Source organism: Netta rufina (assembly GCF_964035555.1).
Source record: "Netta rufina genome assembly, chromosome: 11".
Classification (NCBI taxonomy): domain Eukaryota; kingdom Metazoa; phylum Chordata; class Aves; order Anseriformes; family Anatidae; genus Netta; species Netta rufina.
Genome location: NC_140134.1, coordinates 11464734 through 11484840, shown reverse-complemented (window position 1 = coordinate 11484840; position 20107 = coordinate 11464734). Strand labels below are relative to the sequence as shown.

The 20107-nt window shown below is 46.2% G+C and overlaps 1 protein-coding gene across 2 annotated transcripts in view; it reads left to right on the top strand.

The window, feature by feature from the left end:
* The window catches only part of CSNK1G1 (casein kinase 1 gamma 1), a 114757-nt gene that overhangs the window by 61313 nt on the left and 33337 nt on the right, over nt 1–20107 (top strand). For both annotated transcript variants that reach the window (XR_014618783.1, XM_084293778.1), the window contains exon 5: nt 3299–3368. Coding sequence is in view for 1 of the 2 variants with exons in the window: in XM_084293778.1 (XP_084149904.1) it covers nt 3299–3368 (70 nt within the window). In the remaining variant the exon portion in view is untranslated. The remainder of the gene's footprint in view (nt 1–3298; nt 3369–20107) is intronic.

The window sequence follows — 20107 nt, the reverse complement described above, 5'->3', positions numbered from 1 at the left end:
GATGCTGGTTTCTCTCACGGCACTGCCTGCAGTGACACCTCCCCGTAACCTGAAGCCTTTCAATAGCCAGGTGGCAGAAGACTGAGGCAGCAATACTAAAGCTAATCCATTTTTTCCAACAGCATTCCTTCTCTTTTTTTCAAAGTATCTGAGTGGTTGAGTGTTAGCACAGTCGCTTTTCCCCATGTTTTATTTGTGCTGTTACAATTCCTACTTCAAAACCTCTGACCCCGATTCGAAGGACTGGAATTGCCATCCTGTGGCTGTCCTGCACACCTGTGCCAGTTTTGCGAAGATCAGTGAGGGATCAGAAGCAAGGATTATTTTTTTTTGTCTCCTAATCTTGGACCATGTTCCCCAGGAGTGGGAATTACTCTTCCTCCTCAGCAGCAAATGTGTTGCTCTGTGTGTATTTAACTGCGATCACGAGGGAAGCAAGTACTTCTTGGTGGGAGATGTATTTTCTTCCAGGCTAGGCAGTGACGTGCTGCCTAATGCCAGGGACTCCCTGCTTCCCCAGAGGCTTAGAAATACTGTGACTACATTGTGGATAGCAAGCTCAGGGGAAGAAGTGCTTCTTTTGACAGGGAGAGCTCCAGTTCTTTGAGGCAGCCCTTTGGCTCCAGACAACGTGATGCAAGAAGTCAGTGAGCTGATTGACTGTGTGCCTGTTTCCAATATGTTGTTCTGGGGCTTGAGTAAAAATAACGTTCCTGCTTTTCAAATATTTTTCTAAACAGAATGGCATTTACAAAGCCAGGTTAAATGCAGGGACAAAAGGTCAGGAGAACTTGAGACCAAAACCAGTTGTAAGTAGTCTTGCTTTCTTCCCCAGGGAATACCTGCATTAGATCTTGTTTTCAACTTTTTTTTTTTATAACAACCTGCTACATTTCTGAAGATTTTCTTTATACTTCAGGTAATCTGCAGCCTAGTGGCTGCATTTGCTGTGCTTGAAGGCAACTTTTTCTATTTTATCTGCATCATTGGACCAACTCAAAGCTCTGCTCAAAGTCCTAGCTGCCTGAGATTCTTGTAAAACTGCAACCCTGCTGTCTCAGCTGTTTCCTCCTCCTGTCGTTATGTTAAAGATGAATGGAGGGAAAATTAGAGAACGATGTGATGGGTGCCAGAGAGTTGATCAGAAAACGCTATGAAATTCTGTGCTCATCTCTTGGCTTGTCTGCAGGGGGTGAGGATGTCTGAGACTGTGTTGCGTCTTGGAAAATGGGAAAATGGGGACTGCTGCCTGTCCTCTGGCTTGTGTGGTGTCCCTGCACAGCTCCTTGTTCTGAAGATCGTTTGGTTATGGGCATCTAGAGTGTGGAGGAGGCGAGATGCATTAGCCATGTTTACTGGCTGCATCTTCTGAAGGTTTTTAATGCTGACTTGCATGTCGTAGGAGTTTCTACAAAGTTCCCGATGATGCCCATCAGTTTCAGCTGTGGGTTTTGTATGCTGGGCAGCAGCAATTCCATTATTTTCAGCACAAATGCAACATCTGCCAGTGTCCTTAAGCCCTTGGCCTGCGGGACAGCCATCTGCTCTGGTACGATCTTCTCGGGAGCTGCCACGACTGGCAAGCATCCAGAGCTGCGGCTCCAGCAGCTCCTGATGCGGAGGGGCTCGGGCTTGGCTTTCCTGTGCTTTGTCCCAAGCAGCCTCACGTCCTCACACAATAATCCCTCCACCTGTTTGAACAAATGAACTGCTCACTGCATAGGCTTGGGCTCCTGTTGCCCTAAATGTCCTTGCCGTGGAGGTGCCTGAAGACTCTCCCTCAAACCAGCATCGACAGTTATCTTCACCTGATAGTGATTGTACAGCAAACAGGTTTTTGCAATTCTTTGTACCTGCATTTGGTGCCGTATCAGTTTTCTATTTTAGAAATACTTTCTGAATAGCCATGTGTGACTGGTGAACCTTTTAAATATCAAGGCTGAGAAGCAACCAGGAGCAATATTCCCCTTGCTGGAGAACAGGGGATGACTTGTGCAGATGATGAACAGCTTGGCTGAAGTCCAATCACCAGAATTCCTGTACAAAAAATATTCTTTTAATCCGAAAAGAAATCTTTAATGTGGAATTCAGGACAAATGTGGGCATTAATCTTAGAGTACGGACCACAGGTGGAACAAGACAAGTGGATCTGCCGAAGCCTTGTGTTCCCCTGCAGACAGCAGAGCTGCTGAAGGTGCTCTGTCAGACTCCTGGCTGTGCTGCACCTCCCCTGGGTGCTCTTGTTGTAACTCACCGGGGCTGATATGAAACATCATTTTAGGGCTACTCAGCAGGTTTTTTAAATTCAGCCTAGTTTTGGTGCCGTGAGATGAATTTTATGTAGTTTAGGCATGGAACATTTATCTCCTGACATGCAAGAAAGCAGCGGCAGCAACAACAAAATTGAGGCCAGGATTAACTTCAGTTCCAAGATGTCTGGGCAGGAGGTGAATCCCCATCACTGCCTACAAGTGCGGTGTTATTGAAAATGTAATTACTCGAGTCTCTTAATCCTCTCCATGTTAACTTCGTATTTTTAGAAGCTCTGTAATCGTGCATGTTAATGCGCTGCAGATTGTAGGCATTAAGTTTTGTGCAGGTGAGTGGCAGCTGAGAAGTGTAGCATCTTGGGTGTGTTGCAGGCTTATCCAATTTTTATCCTGTGTATAAAAACAGAATATTCTTGAGTGCTTTGAAATGTCTGAATGACACCTGCTAGTGAAGGGAGAGACTTCTCCCTGCATTTCTATCAGATCTCTGGCTGTGCTGTCGTGCTTGTTGCAAACAAGATGATACGTTTATGTAACTGTGGTCTGATTTAAAGCGCGGTATATGACTCAGTATTTTTTCAGAAATACAGGCTAGTGACCAACAAAAATATTGTGGGCAACCACAAGTCCACAGACTGAATGTGTGACTTAATCTTCGGCAGCTTTGACTTTCCTCCTACAAACGTACTGCCTGTTCAGGGTCACTCTTCAAGGATCAGGAGCTTTGTTGAACGGTTCTTGAATTCGACTTCCATGAATGAGGTTTTTTTTAAATAAGGAAGTTAATTCTCCTGCAGAGCACATATTGCAAGTCTTTCTTTTCAGCTTTCTGTTCTCTATTTGTTTAAGTGACGTCTAAGGGTGAAATCAATTGTTTAACTTCATCTAGGATGTTTTATCTAGAAACTTGAAGCACTATGTATTGTCACAAAACTCTAAGCATATAATTAAGTATATAAATATTAAGTAATTAATATAAGTATATATATATATTTCAAAGATTTCAGGCAACTTATTTTTTCTTCTAGGAACCAATAAAATCACGAGCACCGCAACTCCATTTAGAATACAGATTTTATAAGCAACTTGGAAGTGCAGGTAAGTAAACCTACCTTAGGCTTATTAGAAGGCTTGTGATTTCTTTGTTAAATCAAACATTGCCATCATGTTTGTTGTGTACCTCTAACATGAAACCTCTAGCTTGAACTTACTGATTTGAGCAAGTTCTTTTGTCACATGCAAGTTTTTGGAAGAGATTTGGTCAGAATAACATCATAACGATACTGGATAATTACTCAGACCTAGAAACTATCATTAGTAAACCAGTTATTGTGTTAGCGAGGATTGATTAATATGGGAAATACCCATTTAAGTGTGTTTGTAAGAACACAGGAACCTTTGATGGATGGGAAGTTATTTCTGTATAGAATGATGCTTCAGAAATGTGATGGGAACTCTTAAAAATCTAGGAAGCTGTGCAAGAAGCTTGGAGTTTTTCTAATAAGATACTGAAATACCTTTTTAGTTGAGATTTACTAAATGATAAATGATAAAGCCTACTAGCTCAGTGTGACAGTAGCATATGTAAAATATGAGGAAAAATACAACAAACCAAAATTGTGGGGTTCTTTTGTTGGTTTTGGTTGGGAGAAGGGGGCAAACAGTAAGTTCTTTGATTTACCTAATATAAGGCTTGAGCTTGTGTCTAAATAGCATTTGGATTTTTCTTCTGTGAATTTATGGTTGCTTTTTAAACCTATGTAGACTCTTAACACGCACTGTTTCCAATGGAGAGGATTTCCACAGCTGCACAAGGCAGATCTCTGCTTTTTCTGTGCCTTGATAATACAATGCCATTGTTTTTTGGCAAGCTTCTTAAGTCACTGTAATTTTTCCTACACTTCTGAGTTTTGCCTTGTGTTCCCTGGATGGACCCGGCTTTCACTCGCAGAGGATGTGTTCTCATACCACCAGGTGGTAACAAAATACTAAGCTGAGCAGAATGAAAGGTAGATCTGCTCTGAGCTCATAAAATGCAGTACCTGAGCAGTCATCCCACAGCTTTATTTTGCTTGTTCCAATTATTTCTAATCAGTTTACTAAATTTTGTGTACTATATCCTCTGGTGTCTGGGGTACTGTTGTACTCTTTTTTTCAGCTTTATTTTCCTCATAGCATGCAAAATCTGGGATGTGGAAACAAAGCGAGTTGGAACTATTAGAAAAACTGAAGTAGTATTCTTGATCACTATTTTTCTCTTATTAAACAGGTCTTGTCCACTAAAATATGGTGCTGTTTCCTATGTACTTTATATTCTGGTGTTTGCTCACACAACTTGTGATAGGTTGATGTCATCACTTAATTACAGTTGCCTGTGCTTTTAAAACTTAGTGCATTTCTGCTGAAGCCTTTGTAAATAAGTCAAATACAGGTTCACAGAGTGAATTCTGCCCTTCTTTCCCTTCTTGAGTTTTGTTGATGTGTGTGGTCTGTGCAATACTGCAGTGGGCATCTCTCATGACACATGAATGAATCCCAGTGTGCTTTTTCTACACCTGCCAGCTTTCTACCACTCTTTAAAGATGTTATTGGGGAACTTAAAAACTAATTGAATGATGGAGGCTTTATTTTGTTTAGACTAAGTATTTTTAATGGGTTTTCTCCAGTTCATAATGAATTTAAATGTCTCATCCTACAACGCTCACCCAGATTTCTGCCCTGTCTGATCCTGTGCATGCTGATGGAAGTATTTCTGAATATGCTGCCATCAGATGTGGAAATCCTGCCTTCGAGATCTCTCTTCTCGTTACATGGGGGGGATGTCTGCAATCTCGAGCTCTTTGCCAGTATTTGTCAAGAGACTGTTGGGAGGCCTCCTGAAGGACATGACTTTAATTTCTAACTCTGTATGGTCCCACAGGCATCACAGCCCCAGCTCTGATAACCTGTTGAATGCCATTAGAAGCTCTCACACCATAGTTTTGCTAAAACAACTGGAAATAGGCCAGAAGCAAGGGTGGAGGATGTGAGCTGTACCTCTGGTCTCTCCATGAAACTTGGAAGATTAACAAAATAAATTTTGGTGGAGTCAGACTGCCGGGACCAGGGAGTTTTCACTTAGTGCCTGCACACCATGCTGAGATTTAGGGGAAGACAGTCTGTCTGTAAAAACAGATTGGTGCCACGTGTGTGCCAGCTTTGGAGGAATAGCTGGGACTGTTCTTGGTGATGTCGTTAATGCCAGTCTCTTTTCAGAGATCCTTGCTTCAAAAACTTCAGCTGCTCAAGCAGCCAGCCTTGAGCCTCCAGTAAGCAGGACTGGTTACTTTAAATTATCTTAGACTTGCCAAATTGAGACTAAAAGTGGCCAAACCCATGGTGCGTATGACTCAGCTGAGAACAACAGTAGTGTTGCGTGTGACATACTGTTCAATAAATTAGCCAATTAATCTTGCCAAATAATGTGCCTGACTGTGAACCTCCCACCGTTAACCTGAGAAGTAATACTAGTAAAAGCATTACTGCACCGCAGCAGTAGCAGCATCGTCCTCTCGTTAGTGCAACTGCTGCGTTCAACTGCCTGTACAACCAGATGGTCTCAGTGAGCAGCATCTCTAGGAGAAGTCAAAATCGTCATCACTGGCTTTTATGTGCAGCACTTGTAGACAGAAGGTATTTTTTTCAAATGAGAACAGCTTTGGTGATTTCCCTGGATGCTCAGAACAAACATTTTTAAGGTATATTACTATAAAATCATGGGAAAAGCTAGGCTGGAAGGTAGCAGCTTACCGTGGATCAAGCAGGAACGTTCTTATAGGGTTGTCTGCATGTATGTGGGTCTAAGAAGATGTATTTCACCCCTGGCAGGCGAGTGGATGTGTCTGGTGAAGTTGGTTTGCTAGTGGGGATGTGGGTAGCCGTTGCCCAGGAGCTGCTAGTGAGCTGCTTGGTTTGCCCTTATCTCCTTTTCCACCCTGTCCTCTGGCACAGTGCTGGGATTTATGACTTTTGGAAGTAAAGATGTGTTTTCATGATTGTTCCTTTGACTTTGCTACCCCTCCGAAGAGAAGAGGCAGGGGCCTGCTGCACGGTGACCATCTGCTGGCTTCTTCTGTCTCACTGTGGAATTAAATATTTAATAACCTAAAGCAGTGTATGACTGCTTTACCTTAATGTATGCGATGAAATGAGTGAAAATCAAACAAAAAACACAGGCATGGGGTCAAACTCCTGATGGCCAGTCCATATGGTGCCTCAGGCAAGGGTGAGTATTCCTTTAGGTTTTAGGTAGTCTAGGAGACGCTGTTTGCAAGAAAACTGGAGTAGTCTTACCAATTTCTGTGCAAATTTCTTCTGTTGCACTATCATTGATCCTGCAAGATGCTGGTGTCATACGCTGAACTGTTTCATGGTTCTTTGCTGTGAAGTCTGTGTGGGTGTGCACGAACATCCTGACATATGTGTGGGCTTCGGTCTTGCCTCGCTGCTGCATCTCACTCCGTGGCTGGTGTTAAGCTCTGTGTGTGTCGGTCCCGATTTTTTTTTTTTCTTGCTGGATAGCAGCTACCAGTGAATGTGAGTAGTACAGCTGTCTGGGTATTCCCCCAAAATTGTCTCATGTACAGCCACTTAAATCCGCTGCTTCTGTGCCTTGGGGATGAGGTGAGCTCACCCTCTGACTGGAAGGGGTGCTGCTGTATCTCCTGTCGCTGCCAGAAGTTCAGTTCTCCAGTGCGTTCCCCTGGATGAAGCATTTGACCACATAATTTGTCCTCTCTGTACTTCAAGTTTGTGGAGTAAAGGCCCATTTTCTTAGCATTCACAGAAAATTTTGCATCATCAGGCCGTGCAGCCCGCAGGATGGCAGGTGGAGGAGCTTCGTCCCCACTGCCGGCTGGTGTTAGTGCGTGGTTCCCCATGAGTACTGAGGTGCTGAAAGCTCGTGTTGGGAGAGCAAACTGATTGCTCTGCCCATGGTCAAACAGCCCCAGCTCCGAGCTCCTGCGATGGTTGTGTTTCCTGGGTGATGTACCAAAGGGCAAAGCTTTTGCTTTGCTTGAGCAGACCCCTGCTCATCCAGCAGCATCCCAGGGGACTCTCCTTGGTGTGGGGGAATAAAGCAGTCCCACAGGCTGCAGGATCACTCTGGAGCCTGCTGGGCCACCGTCAGCGCCTGGTGGCACACGAAGGTCTTAGCAGTTGCATCAACTATTTCTTGTGGGCTTTTTGCTTATTGGCCTGCTTTTAGGATCTTAAGCAGAAATTGTCTTATTTTTTCTACATGAATTCTAGATTCTCACCTTTCCTTCAGATTAAACTCTCCTACAGACTTCTGGAGCAGGACATCTCTTCCAAAGTTTTTACTGGAAGCTCATCTTTTATCAGCAAACAGTGCCCGTATTTCCCAGTCTTTCTCAGCCTTCAGCAGCCTTTGGCTTGAGCCGCTCTTTCCCATGCGTAACGTGGGCACACAGGAGAACGTGGCCACATTTTTTCTCTCTGCCCATCCCATCAGTTGGAGTTTGGCCGCAATCTGCAGCGGCTCCTCCTTTGCATCTGCTGGCATTCCCAGCCAGTGAGGCTGTCACACCTGGAGATACTGGACTCTCCTGTTTGCTCGCTGCTCTGATCACGATCTGGGCGGCAGCGAGGAGCAAGCAGCGCTGCTCAAGCCTGTTGTGTGCAAGGTGGATCCTCCTGCTCTGCGCGCTGCTGGAAAACTCTCCAAATGTGTTCTGTATTTGTCAACTTAAAACGCTGCTGTGTTTCCTGCTGTAGTTAAGTTGCTGGAGCTGATGGGCTAATATAGCGAATACAGAGATGTCTTAGGACACCTTTTAAACACCAGCCATTACTTTAGATGGAATTAAAGATCAAATGGAGTCTGGAATCTCCGTGTTCCTACTCAGTGCCATAAGCACATCTCTCATCTGCTAAGTGTTTAACATCGCTTTGCCAACGGGAAGCTGAAGGCTCTGTTCATGACTGCTTGCAGAAAACCATTGAGTTCAGAGGCACAGGAGCGTGGTGAAGCTGTCTGCACGCCAGGGAGCCGGGCAGCTCCTCTCTCCTGGAGGCTGCGGCAGAGCCACGAGGCTGTTCCACATCACTTCGTGTGCTGCAGTGAGATATCTGGAGCTGCATCGTGTGCCTGTGCAGCCACAAAGCTGATGCCTCTCCTGATCCAGCCGCTGTCACATCCAATGAAGCTCAGCTGAAATGGAGGCCAGTTGTGGAGACCTTGAGGCAAGTTTTGTCCAAAAGCTTTTCTCCTTTCCAGCTGTGCTGGTTGGAGGGGAAAAAAGGGTTATCTCCTCCTATAAACCTTGCTTTGCTGAGTAATTGAGGCAAACATCTCTGCACAGCTATGTTCTCACGAAGCTTTAACTATTATTTCCCCAAAGTTCGGCATGTTTGTCAGCAAACTCTAAGCCTTTTCTTGAGGATGAGGAGCCCGCTGCCACATGAGAGTTGCTGTACTGCTTTTAGCCCACTTCCTCTCTCTAAGGATGTGATCATGGCTGAAAAACATCTCCAAGCAGTCAGGAAACTGCTTTTTGATCTTGTGCTTCTCCGCAAATAAATAATTCACCATGGGCCTGGGAAGTATTGACTTTCCAGCAGTGACCAGGAGATGTACAGGACTGAATTTTTGTTCCTACATTTCAAAGCATCCCTGGCACCTCTCCCCTGTGGTTGTTAACAACGGACGTAATGCCTTCCCCGTGAGCTCTGCGTTCGGGAGGTAAGATGGAGTGCTGCTTATTTTCAGGTTTCTGCTGGCTGCATGGAGCTGATGATTGAGTTCCTGCATAGTGACAGCTTCTGCCTGCGCACATGGTGTGAAGGAAGTCATGCATTTTTGATTCAGTAGTAGCTTATTTTTGTATCAGCTGGCAGATGAGTCACGCCGGCCCTGACTCCCTCGCAGTCCCACCTTGGCACATGTGATTCATCGCAGCCCGGTGTCAACACACGTTCGAGTTTCACGCGATGGCTCGGCTGACGGGCTGTAGCCAACGCTCTTCCCCAGGACGAGGAGGTAATATTGGCAAGTGGATGTCAAGCGTAATTAGCCTCTGTGGTGTCATGTCGGAGAGGAGTCGGATGCGCTGGAGAATCCCAGGAAACCGAGAACATCTCCTCTCTCCCCTGCCCACGCAGAACATGAGTCACAGCAGAGAAGCAAAGCAGAATATACTGAGTCAGGGAGGGATATGTTGTTACATATAGAATATCGAAGGGTTCTGCAGTTTTTTTTTAATCCTTGCTCTGTAAACAAGTTCACCTCTAATGAAGTATCGAGTCTGTGTGTTTACTTTTGGACCTCTTTCTGTTGCACAACTCGCTGGAGTGAAGCAGTCTGTTTACTTGTCAGGAAGCAGGACCAAGAAAAGTGAAGGTGGTATGAATATCCGAGCCTTTTACATAGTCTAGTCAATATTTGCATGTATATTTTTCAATGTAGCTGTAGCTGTCTGCTACTCCATACTGTGTATTAAGTTGCTTTTCAGGATTGCCTACGTTTAGCACGTTTTTCTCATCCTGTGTTGATCTTGCTTTACTCCTGACCTGCTGCACACTTGGTACGTACCGGTCTCTCCAGAGAAATTCTTTCCGTGCCGGTTGCACAACGCCGTCATTCATCAGCAATTAGGCAGGGGTCATTTCAGTAAGACGTGCTACGTGGATGGCTGTAAACAAGTTCCCGTGGTGGAGCGTGCTGCCAGTACCTGCTGCTTCGTGGGGAACTCCCTGTGTGCAACGCTCTTCCCCGAGGGAGCGGGAGTAACTTGGGGCTGCGTAAGTGAGGGCTCATGCAAGATGCCTACACCCCTGCCTAATTAACGAGCGCAAACATACGCGTTAGCTGTTGCTGTGGTCGCTTTAATCTTCAGAAATCCCACTTGGATTTGCCACCTGCTTTGAAGTGCCAGAAGCGCTTCCATGGCCGGGTGGTGATCAGGGAGCTGGTCTGGGGCGTGCCGGGGTGCCCCTCTGGGCTGCGGAGGGGATTTGTGCTGGTGCGGAGTGACACAAGACCCGAAGCAAGCTTGTGCCCTGCTTCCTTGTAGAGCAAACGTAGTTTGTAGCCATGGGAGTGGAAACTCTAGATGAGTACTGCAACCTTGTAGTTCGAGGTATTTGGAAATATCTTACAGCAACTGTGCATTCACATTCTAAGTATTTGATCGACAACTTCTTTCTGTGCAAGATAATACGGAGTTGACATCCACTTACACTGAAAGCAACTTTTTCTTTTGGATCACATCCCATGTTTAAGCAGTTCCCTATTTCAAATCCCTGGCGCAGACACTAAGCTATACTTTTAAGCTGTTGGGTTTATTTTCTAACAGCAAGCAAAAACTCTTGTACCTTCATTCTCAGTTCTTGCGAGGTGTTGCAAAGAAGATTGCCATTGAAGGTAAGTCTGAGATGCCTCAGCAAGAAGTGGTAATGGGTATGGTTTTTATTCAATTGAAAATTAGTTTGTTTAAACAACGGGCAACATACAGAGGTCCCTGACAAGGTTAGCTGTGCCCTTGAAGAATGATGATCAACATCTCCAACCATTTGTATGTGTTCGTTATAAAGTCAGGGTAGTCCAATGAAATTCTGAGCCTTTGGGATCTCTGACTTCAGAGCTTTTGATTTGCAAAATGAAATGCAGTGGAATACTGTAACATGCCCAGCTACAGCCTGCCTGCTTTCAAAGCAGGCTTGCTGTTGATCTCTGAGGCACAATATTTTGCTATCTAAAAATATATACATATATTTTTTAAATGTGGCAGTTGCATTGCTAGGAAGGGCTTATTGAACTTGCACACTTCAGCATCTCTTTTAACATCAGAAGTTTTAACTTCCTTGGTCTAAATTTAGGCTTTGTCAATTGGAAGCTATCAGATGCTTTTACAGCAAGGCCATTAATATTTGAATATGAGATTAGGGCAGTTTCCTTTTTATATTTCAAAAAGTCCTTGTGCATCTCCTACTCTTCCGGTATTGGTTGCAGTAATTGCAAACCAGAACCCAGCGACACCGTGCAGCGCAGGGAGGGGGAAGGCTGGGAAAGGCGGCATGCTGGGAAGCTGAGAAATGCCCCTCCTGCAGATGGTTTTCCTCGAAGCCCGATGTGCCTGCAGCGGTGGTCGTAAATCTGTCACAGCCGGGCTCTGCCAAGTCATCCAGATGCCTCCGCAGGCTCCTGTGAGGGACAAAGAGCCTCGTAAGGGCAGGGAGTGCCATGTGCTTGCTCAGCTGCTGCAGCGATCCGGCTGTGCTCGTGACGTGTTTGAGGTACACAGATGTAAAAACAACGCAGTTTTAAGAGCCTGTGTTGAGTACTGTCTTGATTCAACCTCCGATGTAGTGGGATCCTATCCCTTATTGGTTTGGAGTTCGCATTTCCAAGCTCTGCACTGCCTGCCAGTCAAACTATGCTCCTCATCCTCCTCCCATCTCTAAAAGAGGAGCCACTGACTCTGCCCCTGCATCTTGAAGGGGTCAAGCTATGACAGCAGGTTGGTTGGCAAGGTCTGCCCTGCATGGAGGCTTGTGGTTCCATAAAGCTTTTGTCTGAAAGGGGCATCATTTTTCCTTCAAAACCCTTTTCTCACCCGCTTGTACTCAGCTATCTTGAGGTGAAACAATGGCACGATACCTGGACGTATTATATTATTTAGTGCATCTGAATTTGTTCTGTAGGAGAACCTTCTGTAATAAGAGGGGTTGGGAGGCTTTCCATCAGTCTTTAAAGGACTGTGTGGGTAACACTTACCTACTAATCTGACAAATTCTTTTTTCCCCTCAAAAACTACAGCTGTTTGTGTAAGTGGGACTGATGAGTGCCAACCTTCTGAATTGTTGTGGACAGCTTAGGTTTGTTTGACTCTCAGCATCCGCCCATACTGGGTCTGGCTGGGATGTTAACTTTCCCTGCAACAGCCCATATAGTGCTGTGCTCTGCACTTATAGCAGTGGTATCACACCAGGGTTGTGTCTGCTGCTGAGCAGTGCTGGCACAGCATCGGGACTCTCTCTAACCTTCCTAGGGGGTGGGCAAAAAAGTGAGAAGAGAAACATCACCAGGGCAGCTGACCTAAACCAACCAAAGGGATATTCTGTACCGTGTGGTGTCACACTCAGCAATAAAAGGTGGAAACAGGAAGAAGAGGGGAGGGGTGGGCTCTCGTGAAAACGATGGTCCTCCTCCTGAACACCGGCTACATGCGTTGAGGCCCTGCTGCAAGGACGTGGTCAAGCATCGCTCATTTGTGGGAAGTAGAGAGTAATTTCTTTCCTTTGCACTTCCACATAGCCTTTATTTGGTTTGTGTGTTTTCCCCTTTCCCTTTTTTTCCCCTTAATTAAATTGTTTAGTTAATAATAATCTTTCCTTAATAATTTTTTGCTTTTAATTAAATTATCCTTATCTCAGCCCGTGAGTTGTTCTTTACTTTACTTCTTCCCCTCCTCATCTAAGGAGGGGGAGTGAGAGTGCAGTTGTGATGTTTAGCTGCCTAGCACGGTAAAACCACCACCCCGTCACCTACCAGTTTGATGCAATTGCAGGAGCAAACGTTGAACTCGTGGCTTTTCAATCAGTTGCTCTGTTGGGTCTTGCAATAAAGCAGCTTTGATGGCAACACTGGCACAGGAGGGTTCATGTGGCCGAGCTGCATGGGTGCCAGCAATGCCACCCAGCCCATCCCCCTGTGATCACTGTGCAGGGTCTGGCCACCTTCGAGTGTGGCTGAGTATTGTCTCACTCCTGGGCACTCAGAGCTGGGGCTGCGTGCCTGTTAGGCTTTATCCAGCTACCCTGGACCTGTCTGATCTGTCATCCAAGAACCAAATGTTGTTGGATCGCCATGGATGCTGCTCGAACATGCCAGCTTTGCCTTATGTTGCTGTACCATCCTGTCTAGAACAGCTCCTGGTCACTGCGCAGAGGCGTGGGTTGGAGCTGAGCTGTGCTTTAAGCTGTCAAATTCCTTCTGCGGTAGCACCACGAGGCAGCAGCAGTGTCACCCTGCTTTGCAGCTGGCCGGCACACTCACTGTAAGCTTAAAGTCTCACCTCACTCACACAATAGGTTTTTGGCATGCGGAGGGGGAGGAAGTAGGCGCCAGCAGGAGCTCAGCCTGCAGCTGACAGTCTCCAGTGGAGATGAGCTGATGTAGGGCAGGGGCCACCTGGGATTTGGTGGGATCAAATCAAAATGTTTCTCTGGACAGCGGAGGAGCGATTCAGCAGAGGTATTTTATTATTGCTGCTTTCTTAGCAGTTGTCATCTCCCCAGGATTGAGTAGCCTCTTCCTTGCCAGTGCTTCTGAAGTTAAATTTGTGTGCAGCTGAGCACTCTCTTGCAGCCTAGAAGCTCTGTTAAGTAACCTGTAGCTTATACGTGACATAACGCACATAACATGTTCTCAGAGCATAGAGTACAGTCAGCGGAGGATGCCCTTAGTTGTCTTAACTCCCCTTAAAAATGAAGGAGCCAAAGCCTGCTGCTTCATTCCCTTCCAGCAGCTAGAGCTGTTCCAGTGCCAGAATTACACAATAAAGGAAAAAATGGCAGTTTCTATGCTACTACCCAGCAGAACCAAGTCAGTCATCACAGACGTGATCCGGATTTGCACCAGCAGGGCAAAACTCCCCCAGCGCGTGGCCGGTGGCACAGCGGGAGCAGGAGGCAGCGCAGTGGAGCGACGTACGCCTTGGAGGCAGAAGCGTTGTGATGTGGCTGTAGCTGGTGATGAAAGGGCTTTGAGCTGCTGCTCGTGGCCACAGCGTTGTGTTCAAGGTGTGACACCGCGGCCACCGAACTGCTGTGTTCGTTTTAAGTGCCATTGTGTAGGCACTTGGCTTTTGAAGGCTTCAGAGAGAGGCTTTGGAGGTAATTTTGATGGTTGGATCCTAGCGATCTGAAAAGTGACCTTTCTCTGCTGTATGGGAGCTTAAAAACAGCATGGGAAGGTGATTCACTGTGTGGCTGTATTTTAATTGCACAAGAGCTTTTTGTGAGAATCCCGCTGCCTTCAGCAGGCTGCTGTAACCCTTCACTTAACCTGCAAGAAGTTCAGAAACAGCAGCACTATGGCTTCTCACGCCTTTCAGCAGAGACACAGGCTCCGCTGAGTACAGAAAGAAACCCAGAAAGCGACACAGACTGAAACATGAGGGTAGAGCAATAATTACATGAAGTTAAACCTTTGATATTTTCTTCCATCCATGTCCCTGTGTTTGCAGGTACGTGGGAAAAGGTAGGTAATTAACTTAAGCCAGAACTTTCTGGGGTGGTTTAACATAAGTATTCTAAAATTCTAGTGTTTTGATCCTCCTGCTGAGCTGTTGCCTTATGTGCCAGCTGCTGCTGTTGCTGGAGCAAGAGAGTGTGCAAAGAGTTTAGTAGCATAAAATGCAGCAGAAATGTGGAGACTTGAGTGAAATCACTTCCCTTGAGCCCTGGAGGTGAAATATGGAATTCAGTCTCCCGAAACTTGCCAAAAAAGCAGGTCATTGTGTTGTGCTTTTGTCTTTGTAAAGAACTGAAACAAATTCACTCGTCTGTAGTTTACTCTCTACAGCTAAAAAACCTGCCCACAAGCAGGTGTTTTTGGGTAAATCTTGTGCGTAACAGATTTGAAAGCCCTCCTGCAGCTTAGCCTTCCCAGCAAGGGCTAATTCTCCTCCCTATCTTTTGGCCAGATCAGGTGCTGGTGTACTTCAGTCATCTGATGCCATGCTGACAGCCTTTGAGCAGAGCTCTCTCTTACTGTGCGTTGTATCTGTCTGAAATAATCTCAGGAAAAGTTTGTTTTAGCTGGGTCATCAGTGCAACTGGCTTTGAACTTCTGCAAGGCTTTGAAAGGTGAGCGCTTGCAGTAGCCAAAGGCTGAGCAAAAAGTGTTGGTTTTACTGTACGGCTGGATTTGACTTTATGAATACAAATTTGAGCATCCTCTGGGTGCTCTCCCTAAAACTGCTTCTTTGTGGATGTGAAGAGTTGTTTAATAGAATCTAGCCACGGTATCAGGAAACCAGCGTGTACAACTCCAGGAAAATGAAATGCTGCCCCATGTTAATAACACAACGATTGTGAAAATTGTTTTTCTGTAACTGAAGTAAAATTAAATTGTTTGGATTTATACCAGCAGCAAGAACAAATATGTTCTTCCTTCTGTCCTTCCCATATCTATTTTTCTTCTGTTCCTTTTCCCGTACTTTTTTTTTTTTTTTGTAGATTCAAACACAAGCTACTCAAAACACAGCGGGGACTCAATACATCCTGTATGTCCTGAGAAGAGGCACAAAATCTGCTAGCTTTCTGGAATCAACTTGGAGTCTTGAAGTCTGTGTAGCAGCCACACTTTACTTGCAAACACGTTGAGATGGGAGCAGTTCTGTCTGCTATTGGCATGAACGTGACTGCTGTACCTCTGAGTGCTAGCTCTTTCCTTCAAAAGCGTCTGGCTTGGTTGCTCTGTGATCATCAGGGGAAGGGGAATTGGTCAAACTATGGTTTTGGGACATTTCCCCTTGCTCTGTTTCCCATGGGTTCTCTGCTGCAGCCAAGCAGCAAGTCCTGCTGCAGCTACTCGTGCTGGGCAGTAACACTAAGGCATTTAGCACTTGCTCGAGAGGAGATGATTCAGTGCCCAACTGAAGCAGGAAAAAGATGTTGCAAAAAGCTGGCAACGGAGAGCTTGGTGTCTGGCAGCAGCTGGAGCAAACAGATCATGGGGATGTTGGGAGGAACGTGAATAAGAGGAGCTCGTAATGGTGCTGTAAAAGGGCTGCTGAGATGACATGTGGAGCAGGGGGAGCAGTTTGAGCTCCATGTTACGGTGACGTCTAGAATAAATGGGGCTGGGAGCAGAGAAAGCCAGCACCAAGGCCAGTTGAGCTTTGAGGAGGTGGCTTGTCTTAGCAGCAGCCCCCTCGGCTGCCTTCCTTGGTAGGCTGTGGGTGAGGGAGCTGGGTGGGCTCTCACTTCTGAGTGGGTTCTCACTTTGCCGAGTGCCCTTCTCCCTGAGGAGCCAAAGGAGGAAGGGGGCAGGAGACAAGGATGCTTTGGGCAGGTCCAGTTGCTCTTCTCTCCGTTCAGATAGGTGAACAGAGGGTAAATCGGGGCTCTCAAAACAGAATATTGAAGCTGAGGAAGGCAGGGAAACAATCCAGAAGCTTTGCAGCCTTAAACTGGCCTGAAAGCACTCGCGATTCCCAGGCAAGGTCGGTCACCTCTGCGATCCCCATCAGAGCAGCGGGAGGGGAGCAGGGAGCTCTCTCCGTCCCAGGCTGTTCCCATTAAGGGCGTACCTCTGAGGAATGAAGGAGGTTAAAATGAGAATCTTAATTAAACCACTTATCACGTTTTAAATTTCCTGAAGAGATTGAGAGCACTTGATCGTGCTTGTAGTAAGTGCCTAGTGAAGAACGGCATATCGAGCACTTCGCTAGGTATTCTGAGGACTCGGCTTGAGTGGAAGATGCTCCTCGCTGACAGATCTGACTGGTGGGATCTTTGCCAGTGACTGGATCACCATCCTTGTCCCACAGACTTTTTGGTCTGAACAGTTCAGTTTCACCTGTCAATGAGAGGTTTCACAGGCTCCTACAGTCGGGCTCTTAAAGCAGTGCCACGTGGCCACGGGTCTGGACTTCACCAGATGTGACCTTCCTGCAAAGAAACGGCCTTAGGCGATCAGCAGCAACACCAACAGGAGGCTTAGGAGACGTAGTAAAATCTCTTTGTAAGAAAACTCACAAGGCTCCATCCTGTCTTCTGGAAGACTTTTACAGCACATCCAGTTTGGAGTCAGTATGCTCCTGGGCTAAACCTGGGCTCCTGCAGGCTTTCCTCGGGTTAGCTGCATGACCAAAAGCTTCATCCACTGCAGCCTCTTCAGCTGAATTGGATATTACTGGGCTAAAAACAGGCTATTTTTAAAGCAGTGTGTTGACTTCCTTTTCCTAGACTCTCAGGACTTGGGTATCTTTCAGTCCTTACCGTTAATGGTTCTTCACTGCAGCAGTTCGGGTGGAAAGGCTGCCTGTGCTCAGTTCAGTTACAGATTTACTTTTAATCACTTGAGCTTGAAGAGTGAACCACAACGAACACGGCTGATTTTTCTAAATAACCATGCTGGAAGGAGGTGGTGTTGAGGGACCTAATGACAGCTCGAAGGGAGTTAGGTTGTGAGGAGCCCTTAACATCGCTTGCTCGTTATTGAAAGCTGGGAAGGTTCAAGCTGCTGGCATTTGAAAGCCATGCTTTTGTCTCGCTGGCTAATTGGTTTGAGGCTTACAGCCTTCTTCCTGGGCTTTGAAACTTCTGCAACAAAAGTTCCCCATCCCTCTCTCGTAGAGGAACTTGGAGGCTGGCATGAAGAGGGAGGAGCACTAGATAAGTCTGGACCTGTTTCTGTCTGCCAACAGCACTCCAAAATGGTCTTTCCAGAAAGCCTTGGATCTACACGTGTGCTTCACGCTGCTGTGTCTCATCTCCTCATTGCTGTCACTGAGGTCCAAACACAGCCTGTGGGTGGAAGTCCTGCTCAGCCCGTGTTGTGGCTGCGGCATTTCCACCTCCTCTTTAGCCACTGGTCCCTCCGAGCACTCAGCTCCCTGTGGGAGCTCGCTGGGGCTGGTTTTCATCTGCATCCCCAAGGTCAACCTGGTCTGCAGCCGCACGTGTCCTGCAGCCCACGCACAGAAATCGGGCATTAAATCAGTGTGGCTTCGCTGAATGTCCTGTGGCCAGCTTTTGGCATATTCCAAAATGTTCATCCGTGTGTTGTCATGGACACAGCAAAGTACCTGCTGCTGACTTCAGGGAATGAAAGCATTCAGCTTAATTTCATCCGCCGCTGGTAGTGATTGCTCTGATGACACTCAAACATGCTAAAGACAAGCAACGTGTGCTCTTTTCTATTTTTATTTTTTGCCTAAAGCTTTGTTTCAGTCCTGAAATGGAAGCAGCCTCTGAGAGGGGCTGTACTGAAAAGCCTTCACAGTCTCACTTGGATATAAGACATCTCCGAAACCTACCATCAAACGTTTGAAAGACCTTTGAGGCAACTTTATTCCAAGTAACAAATCTATCTTAATTTTTCACCTCTGTTTCTGTTTTTTTTTAAGTAGATCCTTCAGAAACCTGAAGGTCAGAATGAACCTTTGTAGTTTCAGCCTGCAGAAAGTGGCTCATAGACATAACCTGTTAACCAACATACTCGGGTAAATTTAAAGCTGCTGCAGGATGTGTTTCAAGAGGTTAAAAGAAGAAATCTTGGCCCAGCTGATGTTGATAGCAGAGCTTCTGTTTCGGCTAGGATGTTATTCTGATTTGAAAATTAAGAGAAGGGTAGATCCTCATTAGTGTAATCAGCTTAAATGGGTTGACTACTCTAAAGCAATTTGTTTAATTTGTTTGAAACATGTTTAATTTTAGCTATAAATGTTCAGCTCTCGCACAGTTGCTATTTATGCTGTTTATCGCGTAATTTTGTGTTCTGTGATTTGTAAAAATAAACCTTTTTTTGCTCTGAATGAGAATTCTGTGACAATCTGCATCCTATTCATCAGTGCTGCTTTAAAATCTTGCCGAACTTTTTGTGCATTAATGCTGCAGGGGGGCTGTTGTGCCTCTGGATGAGTTTTTATGAAGGCTTGTTCTTGCCGCTCACGTAGAGCACATTCCTGCATGGAGCATCAGCTGTTGCTTGATGTTGGATTGCTCCCCCTTCCCTCTGTCCCTGGGTATCTCATTTGGGCTTTCTTAGCAGTGCCCCACTGCTGTAGTTTTCAGTTTTGAAGTCTGTATGAACCTTAATAAAGGAATCAAGCTGTAATTGCTCTTGAAGCTGAAGACCTCAGCTCCTCAGTATTTGGCCACACGACATCTAAGGGCAGCGTAAGCCAACTTACAATGGGAGAAAAAAAAATGGTGATTCAGAAGCTAACAGTTTTGTTCACCTTTTATGAAATGTGGCTGCTTCCTGTTGAACTGGTGGATGGGGACTCAGGTTTTGCACCTCAGCTGATGTAGATGCCACACGTAGCTTTCTGTGCTCACCTCTTCTTGGGTGCAGTTTAGGTTGCTCGCTGTTGCACCAGGTTTTTTTCTTAGCCTCTGAGAGCATCAGTACGTGTTCTTTGTATTCACAGCAGATGGTTTCTGCTTTCTGTGCCTTCCACGTGGAGCAGATGCTACAAAATCAGATTTCCCTTGGGCACATCCTTTGATTGGCATCTCTGCCATTCCCCATTTCATAACTGGTGCTGGAAGCCGCTTTGGACTGCCTGCATGGCTTGCACAGCTGACGCCTGGACTGACGCGGCTTGTTGGAGCATACCGAATGTCAGATGGGTTTCTGGGGCTGTTGGTCCCATCCGCACTGCCCCGCTCCTCCTCCTGTCCCTTTTGGTGGCAGCCCTCGGGAGCTGTGCAGTCGCAGCACCTTGGGAAACCCAGGGCAGGAGTCGCGGGGCAGCGCGGGAGCGCGGTGGTGGCGGCAGAGCTTGAGTTTGGGCTTTGATGTCTGCGTTTGCTTTCATTCCAGCAATGATGCTTTAATCTCCGAAACGCTGTGCTAGGTTTTCGCTGCGCTCAGCTTGAATTTCTTCCAAGACACCGCACTGCTGAAATAGCAGAATTTGCCTGTGGATTCCAGCACAGCGCTCAGTCTCTGTTTAGTGCGTTGATAAACTTTCCGCAAGAGCAAGGGTGGAGTGGGACCTCTTACAAATTGTCAGACCAAACCACTCAGCAGCACGACTGAAGCCGTTAAACAAATGCCGATGACTTCTCAACTGTAACAGGCTGCTTTTGTCTCC